Here is a 14,124-nt window from a genome sequence, read left to right on the forward strand (position 1 = left end):
TCCTGAGATGTTCAATCAGATTCAGGTCTGGGCTCTGGCTGGGCCACTCAAGGACAATCACAGAGTTGTCCTGAAGCCACACCTTTGATATCTTGTCTGTGTGCTTAGGGTCATTGTCCTGCTGAAAGATGAACTGTCCCCAGGTCTGAGGTCAAAGCGCTCTGGAGCAGGTTTTCATCCAGGATATCTCTGTACATTGCTGCATTCATCGTGTGTGTCTGACATTTGCTACTGCACCTGAAGTCATCATGATTGGTGTGTGTGCCTGCTCGCGTATCTGACATTTCAGACGGCATCTGAAGTGCTCATGAGCCTCCCCGTGCTGTGTCGTAATCGGTGTGTGTTTGACATTTCCGACCGCACCTGAAGTGCTCATGAGCCTCCCCGTGCTGTGTCGTAATCGGTGTGTGTTTGACATTTCCGACCGCACCTGAAGTGCTCATGAGCCTCCCCGTGCTGTGTCGTAATCGGTGTGTGTTTGACATTTCCGACCGCACCTGAAGTGCTCATGAGCCTCCCCGTGCTGTGTCGTAATCGGTGTGTGTTTGACATTTCCGACCGCACCTGAAGTGCTCATGAGCCTCCCCGTGCTGTGTCGTAATCGGTGTGTGTTTGACATTTCCGACCGCACCTGAAGTGCTCATGAGCCTGGCTGAGGGAGAAGGCGTCGAGAAGACAAGATGGCGCAGTGAGTGGGCTGCTTTCGTCCACTCGGCCGCGGAGCCTTAAACTGATTATAGCGCTGTTTCTGGAGGGTTTTGTGGGCTGAGGAGGTTCGGTGCTGCGGTGTGTGTGTGCGCGCGCGGTTCGTTTGGGCGCTGAGCTGTTGCTGAGTCACGGCGCAGTTAGCCGCTAACTTCGCTCCGGGTTGAAGGTTCGGGCTCGGTCTTTGGTCTGTATGTGTGACGGACTCTGAGCTGATCTTCGGCTGAGATTATGGCGAGCAGCAGCGGCTCGAAGGCCGAGTTCATCGTCGGTGGGAAGTACAAGTTGGTGAGGAAAATCGGCTCGGGCTCGTTCGGAGACATTTATTTGGCCATAAACATCACGAATGGGGAGGTAAGACTGTTTAACGGACCCGGTCCTGGTGCCGGTGTGTCTATCTTAACTCACTCAGACTCATTTCTGCTGTGTTTTTTTAGGAGGTAGCGGTCAAACTGGAGTCTCAGAAAGCCAGACACCCTCAGCTGCTGTACGAAAGCAAACTGTATAAAATCCTGCAGGGAGGCGTTGGAATCCCGCACATCAGGTCAGATTCTGTCTCTTTTTCCTCTTTTTATTCTTTGACTTTGTGTCTGAGCGGCGGCTTTGAAGCTTTTATCAAATGGCCGCTCCTCTTTTGTTGCGGTGGCAGAAAATGGCGCTGAGCTCTGGCTACAGCCGTTAGCTTTGTGACGCTTCCACACCGGTGACGTCAAACAGTCGTCACAGTCTCACAGAAATACAAGCTGGACGATTTCTTTTCCCAGTCCGATATGCACTTCCGTAAGCGCCCTGCGCACTTCTGCGATCAGACTGAGGTCCTGAGCGAATTGACAACGATTGGTGTGACGTCACAGATGCCTGACCTTCTATTGAAGCAGGGGTATTCAACTCCAATCCTCGAGGGCTGGTGTCCTGGAGCTTTTAGATGTGTCCCTAGTCCAACACACCTGAATCAAATGGCTGAATTACCTCCTCAGTACGCAGTCAAGTTCTCCAGAGTGCTGCTCATGACGTCATTATCTGACTCAGGTTGAAGCAGAGACACATCTAGAAGTTGCAGGACACCAGACCTCGAGGACTGGAATTGAATACCCCTGTGCTAAAGTGTCAGAATGATCCACAAAGCAATAGATTTATTTTAGATTTGTACGTGGTGCCATCATAAAGATTGAAATGATTGCAAAGCAAAAGGTTTGTTTTAGATGTTGTCAAATCGGTCACAAAGCACAAAGGTTTTAGATTTTTACACAGTGCCATGGTAGAGTCAAATGATTCACAAAGTAAAAGCTTTGTTTTAGATTTAAATGGTGCTGTTGTAAAGACTCGAAACGGATCACAAAGCAAAAGATTTCTTTTAGATTTTTACACTGTGACATCATAGAGTCAAACTATTCTCAAAGCAAAAGGTTTTAGGTTTTTACAGGGTGCTGTGGCAAAGTGTCAAAATGATGCACAAAGCAAAAGCTTTGTTTTAGATTTTTAGACAGTGCCGTTGTAAAGTGTCAAACAATCACAAAGCAAAAGATTTGTTTTAGATTTTTACACAGATGTCGCAAAGTGTCAAAATGATAGACAAAGCTACAGGTTTGTTTTAGATTTTTACAGGGTGCAGTCGTTGATTCACAAAGCAAAACCGTTGTTTTAGATCCTTGTCCACTGCCAGCCAAGGCCCGAAGGGGGATTTATTTTATGGCATTTTCTGTCTGTCCCAAAAAGTGTTCTGAAATCACCTTCTCTCACACATTTAGGAATTTCATGAAGCTTGGTACAAACCCTTGTTATAGGTTGATAATATGCATATTTTCATTTTGTTCCAATTGGACTCATTGCGCCCTTATGGCCCTTGATTAACAAAATTGGACTCGGTCAGTTTCACGCAAGGCTTTGAACCGGTTTGTGGAATGAAAACAAAACCAGAAACTTTATAATTTTTAATGTTCAGAACAGAATCTTTATTTTAAAATAATGGGAAATGGTTAATAATGTTGTTTTTGTTGCTGTTGTTCTCGAAAAGGTTCACATTTACAATTTCTTGGTGAGGGTCACTTTCTGTCATTAACTTATTTTGTTGTTGGTGGGACAAAGTGCCGTGTCTTTGTTTCTCACAGAGAAACACACCAGGAGCAAACATAGACCTCTTTAAAAACCTATGTTTTTTTGTTTTTTTTTTGGGGGGGGGGGGGTGCTTTTATGGAATTAATTTTCGAGAAGACAGATTCCTCAATGAAGCGCTGTGATGATGGACTTCTTTTAAAAGCTGACAATAAACTGTAGTGAGTGCAGCATCCATTTAGGTGAGAAAAAAAAATACAACTTTCCTTATTCAAATTCATTCCAGTAATATTCTGCTCTTACTAGGATGCAGCAGTTTTCTAGTTTGGCAGATAGTTCTGGAGGAAATCACTGAAGAATTTAACAAACTGAAAATATGTTTGACCGAAACAAACTGTCATTAAACTTAAATAAGACAGGGATGAAATGGAGGTGTGAGAGTCACTAGGTGTTCACAGGAAACATTTATTTCTTTATGTATTTATTTATGTTAGTTGATATTATATATTTTTTGTTGTGTTTCTATTCAGGTTCTTTTTGTCTTTCTCTAAAATTGTATATAATAATCATTAGATTATTAATATATAAGCAAAAATAAATTTAAGGAATATTACAATTTGAAAACAAATGCACCCGAACGTGATGACGGCTGCAGTTGCTAAATGCTAACTTTTAACATTGAAAATGCCATAGACATGCTAATGCGTTAGCATCGCTCCCGTTTTTAAGTTATAAAATACATCTATCAACTGTTTCAGAAGACCATAACAGGTCGGTTTAACATAGAAAAGGTAAATAATACTCAGACATGTGCTCTTCAGGGTTTTAGCGGGGGAAAATTAAGCGAAAGAAAGAAATAAACAAAGCAATCGACCAAAGCATTGCTTCAATCTGCGAACCACGCTTCGATTAGTTCAAGGTTCAAAGCAAAGCCACGCTGCAGAAAAGTTGATTAAGGACCCGCTGCAGGGTCTGTAGTCAATGTAGAGAAATGATCATTTTCCTGACAAACACCTGCCAAAACAACGGCCACTCTGAAGGACCGATAACAGAATCGTTAAGCACAAAGCTTATTGATGTCGGTGGATCAAAACATTTCTTAACGATACCCGAAAGGAACCGGTTCTCGATACCCATCCCTAGTGCCACATACGGGTCTGACATATAAACCGGTTCGGGAAGAATATAGCTGAGGTGGTTCAGCCATCTGGTAAGGATGCCTCCTGGGCGCCTCCCAAGAGAGGTGTTGCAGGCATGTCCATCTGGGAGGATACCCCGTGGAAGACCTTATAACAAATCCTTGTTATAGGTTGATAATATGCATATTGTAGTATTGTAAAAGATTGACACATTTTGGCAGAGTTATGGCTCTTGATTAACAAAACTAGACACTGCCAGTTTTATGACCTTTCAGAGGACTCTTGTCACATGGTGCCGTCGCAAAGCAACAGGTTTGTTTTTAATTTTTTTTTTTTTTCTTGCCAACACAAAATCTTGCAAGATATGTTTGTCAGTATGTATGTGTGGTTCTTTTTTGTTGTAATCGTTGCAGTTTTCACTTTTAGCTCGCTCTGGAGCATGCAGTTTATATGACTTGTAACTTCAACTGTAGCAGCCCTAGCAAGATACCTTTCAGCACCAACAGACTCGAGGTCAAAGGTCAAGGTCACAGGGAGGCCAAATACTAAATTCAACAAAACAACTTTCCTGGTTGCAATTTTTGAAATTTTGCCTCCAAATTTGGCATGAATATAGTGATTGGCCTTGTCCATAATCCATTATCTCGGATAAGCACTTGACCTTGACCTTCAGGGATTCCCCTGAGGTCAAAGGTGACCTAACTTGAGTCCGATTTGAGCAAAGCATGTCTTTTAATACACCAAATTAAAGGGCTTGATGAGGGGATCCAGAATATATCAAATATTGTAAGGTATGATGACATATTCACAGAAAAACCTGCAAAATATAGATTTATTTATTTTTAAGGGTGTGACAAAAAACGTGTAAATTATCATTGCAGACTCTTCTTGTAAGTTCACTTCCAGCAGTCCTACAGCGATACCTTTCAGCACACAAAAGGGTCAAGGTCACAGGAAGGTCAAACACTAAAATCACCAAAAAAAAAACAAAAAAACTTTGCTGGTCGCAATTTGTACTTTTTTGCCTCCAAATGTGGCATGGATAAGGTATCTTCCCTTGCCCGTCAGTCCCTCTTCATTGTGGTCATTCCTCATGGTAGTCTCTCTTGTTCACCTTTTGGCAAGATACCGTTCACACTCAGGGTGACTGTTGTTGTTGTGTTTTTTTTTTTTTTTTTGTATTCATTGCATTTTTAAACTTTAACTCGCTCTGCAGCACACCGTTTACATCGCATCCCAGCAAGATACCTTTCAGCACACAAAAGGATCAAGGTCAAAGCAAGGTTAAAAACATTTCACCAAAACAACTTTCCTGGTCATCATTTTTTGAAATTTTGCCTCCAAATTTGGCATGAATTTAGTGATTGGCCGTGCACATAAGCCATTACCTGGGATAAGTGATTGACCTTCAGGGTATTGCTTAAGGTCAGAGATGACCTAGATGAGGTCAAATTTCAGATTACAGTAAAACATGTCGACTCGATAATGGCATCGATAGCAATAAAATCTTACCAGTACTCACCCCAAGAAACAATCACAGAGAAACTGATAACTAGTAATAAAATACATGAGCGACCACTGATTTTTTTTTTTTTTTTTACCATGTGAGCGGATAGATGATGAATACTTTGATGGTGTTAACTGGGATGCTAAATAACAAGCGACGTGCCCTTTAAAGAGCAGGTGACACCCCAAAAAATGTGCACAAATAATCATTAAAAATGAAGTGTTGATAATTTAAAAAATGCTGAACACTTAAAGTTGATAAGCGCACGGGTGAAGGATAAACAGCTGTCTGGAGCCTGCAATCTGTTTCAGCCCTCAGCCATGACAATATTGTTGCTACGTCATCGGGAGAACGGGGCCTGCTGATTCAAGCCCAAATCAATTGTGAACACGGCAGAGGTCGAGCTGTTTTCGGACGATTTTTTATTTTTTTCTAGTGTGTAGCTTTTTTTTTTTTTTTAAGTCCAGTTTGAAGATGGTTCTGAAGAAGCTATGGGGACAAAGCCTTATGGTTTTAAGCCTTATTTACAGGACACTGATGGGGACAAAACCTTGGAGGAAGATCTTCATTGTGACAACAGTGACGATATTGGTAGAGTTCATAACACAGAACTGTGATTAGAAACGGGAAAAAAAATTGATGCAGGTGATTTCAGTAAGCGGGTAGAGATGCTAAACCTTTTTTGCCAGCACTTTGGTCATAATTGACTGGAAAAAAGTTTGTTTACCATCCTTGACATAGAAAAAGTGATAAGCAAGTGTAGAATTTTTATTTATGATTTATTTTTCCTTAGAAATGGGTACATAAATTTAAAATCTGAAAAATGAGAGCACCTGCGAGGGACTGAAAATAGCTATTTTTAAAGAAATATTGTTTCCTTCTTGAAAGCAGTTAGTGTACTGAATGCTAGTAGCATGATAAATATGCTATTAGTAAATATTAAAACCATTCACATACCGAGTAAATATAAAGTCTTACCTGTTCATCTTCACAGTTTGATGAAAATCTGTCCACATAAAGCCTGAGTTTGGAAAATATCTGAAAATACTTTAATTCTTTGTTCTGGCTGAAGAAAAGTCCCCCTGTGACACCGGCAGTTTGCGCCCCAGTTGCTTCAACAGATAATCCATCAGGTTACAGCGTCTGCCGTAGCTGTACCGATCCAGGACCAGCACGGTCTCTTACAGGTGTAATAAGTTGATTGGGTGTCTGTGGTGCTGGTTCGAGTCTCTGTTGTACTGATCTGGGACCTGCAGGGTCTCCTACAGGTGTAGTCTGTTGATTGGGTTTCTGTGGTGCTGGTTTGAGTCTCTGCTGTACCGATCTGGGACCAGCACGGTCTCCTACAGGTGCAATGTTGATTGGGTGTCTGTGGTGCTGGTTCAAGTCTCTGCTGTACCGATTCTCTGAATCTTCTGATTATATTATGGACTGTAGATGGTGGAATCCCTAAATTCCTTGCAATTGAACAGTGAGGAATATTGCTCTTAAACTGCTGGGTATTTTTTTTCATGCAGTTGTTCACAGTGTTGGTCCTCACCCCATCTTTTCTTGTGAATGGCTGAGCCTTTTGGGGATGCTCCTTTTATACCCAATCATGACACTCACCTGTTTCCAATTAGGTATTCCTTGAGCATTCATCAACTTTCCCAGTCTTTTGTTGCCCTGTCTCAACTTTTTTGAAACGTTTTGCAGGCATCCATTTCAAAATGAACAAATATTTGCACAAAAACAAAGTTTATCAGTTTGAATATTAAATATCTTGTGTTTGTGATGTATTCAATTGAATATAAGTTGAAGAGGATTTTCAAATCACTGTATTCTGCTTTTATTTACATTTCACACGATGTCCCACCTTCATTGGAATTGGGGTTGTATGTAACACCCTGCCTATGTTTAGGAAAAAATCAAGTCATTTCCTATGCATTTTTGTAGTAGTAAAAAAAGACAGGTATTGATCCACTCCTATCATTTATAGTTTGAGGAGAATTTGATGTGTGTTAAAGCATGGCTTGACATAAACTAATTTGCCCCACTGGCTCACAGGGCCAGTAGAATTTAGAAGTTAGTGGCCCATAGTGTGGGAGCACTGGCCCATGGTTTTGCGCACAAGAGTTTGTGATGTTTCACCCTGAAATCCTGCAAATAAAACTGCCTATATAATATAAGCCAATCCAGAAAAAAAACATAAAATAGTCTATGGACCATGAAGTTAAAAAAAAAAAAAAAAAAAAAAGTGATTCCCATAAAATTTAGAGGGCATTTTTTTTAGCAATCCTCAGAGTTGGCTAACTTGCAGAAGTTAGAAATGTAAAATACAGATGTAGGTCCATATCAAATGTAAAAAGTATGCCTTGACTGGATTGGAGCTATACATCTAAAAATGGAAAAAAATTATGCTTGGCTCCTTTGCTAATGTTGTCACCGTGGGGTTTTCAGAAAGGCAAGCTGGTTAGACTTTTAAACTAGCTTCAAAACAGCCAGGGTTTACCAAGCATATACTTGTCAGCATATGACGGATAGGCCCTGCAGATTTTACAGAAAACCTTATTCTTTTCTTGGTCATGACCAACCCACGGCCATTTGTGTGGCCAGGTCGGGACAAAACCTCTCTTCCTCTTGTTTCTTTCATATAGCCTGTCTCTCTCCCTTAACTCATCACTTAGCTTCCTCTTCTGGCCAATTCCTTTAGCAAAACTCTTTCCTGGTTGTTGTCCCGGTTTGGGTGGTTGTAATTGAAACATATTTCAATTCAAATTTCAAAGTGTTCTCTTAAATTTGCGTCTTGTACGTCTTCGTTTCCTGCAGCTTCCCGCGCATTTAAAGATGTTAACGAACATTGCCAAAGATCGGTGACGGAAATGGCCGAACGCATCGACGACAAACATTTCAATGTGCGTGGGATTCTGCGGGAGCATGGAGCGTTGTTAGGGATGGGTCTTGATAAGATTTATCTATTGATACCATTATCGATCCAATTCCTTATCCAGGGGTCGAAATACATGTTTTAACCTACTTCAGGGGTCGAAATACATTTTTTAACCTACTTGCACTGGTGCTAGTAACAAAAAAATTACTTGCACCAAAAAAGTTACTTGCACAATTAAGTCAGTCTTGTATCAACCTTAAAACTCCTCCTCTGATGTGTCAGACTCTTCCTCTCTAGGCCCATAAAGCCCCTTTCACACTGGGGCTGCTTCCAGTTGCGTCATGTCGTCATGACGACGGTGCGTGGAAGCAACTCAGTGCCGAGACAAGCGAGCTCGATGCCACAACAGCACGAGGGACGCATAGGATGAAGCAGATCGGACGCCAAAAATTAAACATGTTTCATTTTTGTTTGCGTCCTGTGTTCGGCGCAGAAATTAAGTGGTTTCAGCGCAAGTCAGAGCAACAGGACGGTACTCGACGTTACTGGAAGCCACACCCTCAGAAGACATTATCCAATGCCAATTTGATTCCTGCTGTGTTCCATTGTTCCCACAGTATAAATCACACAGGATTGTTTTTATACCGTGTACACAATGCAGTAAAACTACACGCTCACAAAAAGAGCACAGAAAAAAAAAATTGCAGCTGCTGCTCCTCGCTCTTCTTCTCTCACAAAAGTGTTTAAATAAAATCCATAAACATCCTGCTCACAGACTGATTGCCAGAGCCAAGACATGTCCACATGCAATAAAAAGTCCGGACATCTCCAGTCCACTCACGGACGAACGTTCACGCGCGCACATGTAAACAATTAAAAGAAAGAGAAAAACAAACTGTCTGGTTGCAGGCAGTTAGTTCCTTGTTCTGCCCTCAAACTCTCTCATCACTGTTTAAAAAAGGACATAAGTCCTGCTCACAGACTGATTGCCAGTCACAGGACATGTCCACATCAACTATAACTCCAGACATCTCCACATTCACTCACGGGCGATTCGTTCGCGCGAGTGCATCTCGCGGTCAATGGAGGAAAGATGAACTATACAGAACTCAGAGCGCAGACCTGCAGCTCAGCACAAGAACAAATATAAACTAGAAGAGAAGTCAGAGTGCACAGTCTGTCTGCAACCAAACTGTGCCCTCTGAGTTCTCTGTGCCCTCTCTCTGAGTCAGTTCAGTACAGGAGAGGCTGGAAGAAAACACAAAACCACAGTTTACACATCATATGACTTGAGTGTTATCTGTTGAAGCGCTGCGTGGCATATGAAGCCCCGCGCTGCGTGGCATATGAAGCCCCGCGCTGCGTGGCATATGAAGCCCCGCGCTGAAACAGTGCAATGAGTGCAAAAAAAAAAAAAACCTTCTGTTGTAATGAATGAGCTCAAGTGCAGAATGGATGATGCTGGACAAAAATATAATGGTTGAATGTTTCTGGTAATTTTTTTAGCTTTATTCTTTTGTTATATAAATTTAAGTTAATTCTTTTTCTTCCTCACACTGCAATTATTGCATAAAAAGTTGCGAAGTCCAGCATCTTTTCCAGTGTTGTGCAGTCCCAAACACCCGCAACAAAACCAAATGGGTCATTAAAGTGACCTTTGTTTTTGACTGAAGTGAAACGTTTTTCAGTCCCAGCTCGTCCCATCTCCCCGCTGCAGGATGTGAAGTGCAGACGCTGCGGTTCCTCGTAGTGCAGTCTGGGAGTGATGGCTTAATCTCAGTCGTTATGTCTGAGCCTGTTCAACCTGCTGGTCCTGTTGCCCCTCCCTCCTCGCTGCCGCCTGCCTGACATCCAGTTTCTGTTTACTGCACTCAGACCTTTTAGACTTGTCCGTAGTCACTTTCTCACCCAAAAACAGCACTTCATGCCTGCGGCGTCGCTGTGTGTGGACAGGAAGACGAAGCTCACTGCAGTAACACTCCCTGTCAGGTGGTGGCAGTTGTCTCTCTTGCATTCAAAGACAGAAGAAGAAGAAGTCGGTAATTAATGGTTTTTATTTCAGCTCATTAAACAGCAGCCTGCACCGTTACCTTGTGATCCAACAGCCGAAGCGGGAGCTAAGCCGCCAAAGTCCCGAAAACATCAGTGACCTCAACGACTGCGCCAAATCACATGCAGTTTTTGGAGGTTTTATGACACATGACTAAAAATGTTATTAAAAAAAAAAAAAAATCACTGTTAAAAATATCTAAAAATCAAACAAACTGCCCGAACTTCAAGTGTCTCCTGTTAGTAATGAATTTAAGAATGAGTTTTTTTTTTTTTTTTTTTTTTTTTTTTTTTTTTTTTTTCCTCCTCACAGCTATCGGAGAAGTTGCAGAATCAATACTCAGCTCATGGATGTGTCCAGATTTAATGTGCCGAAATCTGCTGTTGTGAGCAGAGTGTGAATCCTTGAGTATCTCAGGATATAACTCTGATTCACAGGGTCATGATTCAATTCTAAATTAATTCAGTGCATAGAGCTGCTAATTTCATGAACTACTCAAGTGTGCGAAGAAACATGGTGTGACAAACCATGGCGTGACAACATAGTTTTACATTTGAAAAAGGCAGCTTAAACAAAAACCAATCCAGGAATAAAGACCCATTTTCCATGACGCTGTAGGTGTGCAGGTCTTTTGAAATGAAACGGACGTTTGATCAAGTTACTCTTTATGCGCGTTCAGAATTGCCTGGAAATTTGTAAAGTGAAGCAGAAGAAAAAATATATAATTAAAAATGTCAAATATTAGACAGTAGCTATAACCCGTGAGCAGCAGAGTGCTGCACCAGACACTTTAACACTGTGAAACAGAGTAAATGTAAGATTACAGACTATAATCTGTGAGCAGCAGAGAGCTGCGTCAGACACTTTAACACTGAGACAGAGTAAATATAAATCTAAAGACAGTATCTATAATCTGCTAGCAGCAGAGAGCTGCATCAGACACATTAACACTGAGACAGAGTAACTAAATTTAAAGACTATAATCTGAACAGCAGAGAGCTGTCAGACACATTAACACTGAGACAGAGTAAATGTAAATTACAGACTAATCTGTGAGCAGCAAAGAGCTGTGTCAGACACATTAACACTGTGAGGAAATATAAACTTTATTTTTTCATTAAATGTTTTGAATCGGATTACATTGTTAATTTTGGATGAATTTACACTGCAGCAATTTTGTTTATTGACTAGCCTTGTGACGTGTCATGGCAGACCACCTTTATTTTTTCATCAAATCATAATATTTGTTGTCCTTCACTGTGTGTGTGTGTGTGTGTGTGTGTGTGTGTGTGTGTGTGTGTGTGTGTGTGTGTGTGTGTGTGTGTGTGTGTGTGTGAGGTCAGTGACTCTGGCTCTTGCAAAAACAAGGAAATGGGAACGGAAGCATGGGGCTGACTGGCAGTGAGAAGAAGCAAACAAAATGAAGACATTATTTTTAAAATAGATTTTTGAATGTTTAAAAATATTTATTTATTCATTTTCGGGGTGTAATAATACACTTATATATTTGTATTGAACCATACGGTGTGCGCGCAACGGTTCAGTCCACAGAACTGCACGCAGAATACATGGTATGACTCTGCACACTATGATTATAGTCACATGCTTATTTGTTTAAGATAAGGTAAGATAATCCTTTATTAGTCCCACGATTAGGGTTGGGTATCGAGAACCGGTTCTTATCGGGTATCATTAAGAAATGATTCGATCCACCAACATCAATAGCCTTTTTGCTTAACTATTCCCTTGTCGGTCCTTCAGAGTGGCCACTGTTTTTGGGGGTGTTTGTTGAGAAAATGATCATGTCTCTACGTTGATTGCAGAACCCCTGCAGGGTCTGTAATCAACCGTTTCTGCAGCGCGGCTCTTCTTTGAAGCTTGAAGCAATGAAGCATTGATCTGACCCACTGCTTTGCTGGTTCATTGTTTTATTTCGCTTTATCTTAATTTTTCCCCTCTAAAACCTCTATGGCATTTTCAATGTTAAAGTTAGCATTAAGCTGTTCGCATCTCAGCGAACCGCTGAGATGTTTGCATTTGTTTTCTGTATAATAATGGCTCAGGGTTTGTTGTCGTAAAAGAGTCAAATGTATTACAAATTGTAATTTTTTAAAATTTTTATATATTAATAACAATAGCAACACTTACAATACATAGTACATACAATACATAATTACATAATTTGGAGTTACAGCTTTTTTTTGTTGTTTTTCACCACTTTCATCCCTGAATATGTCAATCATGTCATGTATATGTCAGTCACTTTTGTGAGGATTAAAGTCACTAACTGGGACTCCTGTCTTGTTGGGACAAAGAAATGAGAATTGTCCTCTGTTCTGTTGACACAGCTCCAAACGCTGCGCGGCTCTCTGTCGAGTCAAGTTAGAACGATAGAGTCCAGTTGGAATTAATAACTTCAAAGTGAAATGCCTTTTAAATCAAATGACACCTTTCCAAATGTTGTAATACAAACAAACTGCAATTGATCAAAACTTTCTTTTTTTTCTTCTTCTTCCTCCTCCCAAAATGAGACGTCCTGCGCTGACGTGCAGCAGCCGGCTGAGCTCAGCTCAGAGGTACGGAGAGACATACATGCCAAAATGTCTGAAACGAAATGCTTTTTGACAAAAACTACAGATTTTATTTTTTATTTATGTCCAGAGTTTAAGGATCCAGTGACCAATTTCATATTTATTTGCTTTAAGACTCAACAAAATGTTGTTGACATAGGAAAAAAAAGCCTACTTTTAGTACACAGAAAATTCACAAGAGGTATCGATAAGGGAATCGATAAGCAGAATCGATAATGGTATTGATATCAATAGCCATCCCTACCCATGATGGAGAAATTTATAATACCACATTGGCAAACGGACAGCCACGGAACTGTGCAAAGTATGCTAAATAAATACCAAAAACACACGGAAGTCAAGTTCTATGCGGAATAACAATATATACTGTAGAATACATTATTTACAAGCAAGAAAAAAACTATGCATCGTAATACTGCATGTGTTCAAGTGATGTTGTACATGTGTACAAGTTATTATTGTGTTTAGTATTATTGCACGTGGGAGACAGAAAAATTACTATTTTAGAAACCGAGTCGGAAGCAATAAAAGGAGAAGAGTAGGGATGGGTATCGAGAACCGGTTCCTTTCGGGTATCGTTAAGAAATGATTCGATCCACCAACATCAATAAGCTTTGTGCTTAACGATTCTGTTATCGGTCCTTCAGAGTGGCCGTTGTTTTGGCGGGTGTTTGTCAGGAAAATGATGATTTCTCTACATTGATTACAGACCCTGCAGCGGGTCCTTAATCAACTTTTCTGCAGCGCGGCTTTGCTTTGAACCTTGAACCAATCGAAGCAGTGGTTTGCAGATTGAAGCAATGCTTCGATCGATTGCTTCGTTTATTTCTTTCTTTCGCTTAATTTTCCCCTGCTAAAACCCTAAAGAGCATACGTCTGTGAGTATTATTTACCTTTTCTATGTTAAACCGACCTGTTATGGTCTTCTGAAACAGTTGATAGATGTATTTTATAACTTAAAAACGGGAGCGATGCTAATGCGTTAGCATGTCTATGGCATTTTCGATGTTAAAAGTTAGCATTAAGCAGTTGCAGCCGTCATCACGTTCGGGTGCATTTGTTTTCAAATTGTAATATTCCTTAAATTTATTTTTGCTTATATATTAATAATCTAATGATTATTATATACAATTTTAGAGAAAGAGACAAAAAGAACCTGAATAGAAACACAACAGAAAATATAATATATAATGGACAAGCCCAGCTCTCCA

At 40.6% G+C, this 14,124-nt stretch overlaps 1 protein-coding gene across 6 annotated transcripts in view; it reads left to right on the top strand.

Annotated features, from left to right (window-relative positions):
- Positions 1 to 576: 576 nt before the first annotated feature.
- The window catches only part of csnk1a1 (casein kinase 1, alpha 1), a 99,689-nt gene continuing 86,141 nt past the window's right edge, over positions 577 to 14,124 (top strand). For 2 of the 6 annotated variants that reach the window (XM_034180990.1, XM_034180991.1), the window contains exons 1-2: positions 582 to 1,059; positions 1,143 to 1,249. In XM_034180990.1, coding sequence (XP_034036881.1) covers positions 937 to 1,059; positions 1,143 to 1,249 — 230 coding nt within the window. In that variant the 5' untranslated portion in view covers positions 582 to 936. Of the gene's footprint in view, positions 1,060 to 1,142; positions 1,250 to 14,124 lie in introns of all 6 variants that reach the window. The other 4 variants (XM_034180988.1, XM_034180989.1, XM_034180992.1 and 1 more) reach the window with 4 other exon arrangements.

The sequence above is a fragment of the Thalassophryne amazonica genome, chromosome 11, assembly GCF_902500255.1.
Source record: "Thalassophryne amazonica chromosome 11, fThaAma1.1, whole genome shotgun sequence".
In the NCBI taxonomy this organism is placed as follows: domain Eukaryota; kingdom Metazoa; phylum Chordata; class Actinopteri; order Batrachoidiformes; family Batrachoididae; genus Thalassophryne; species Thalassophryne amazonica.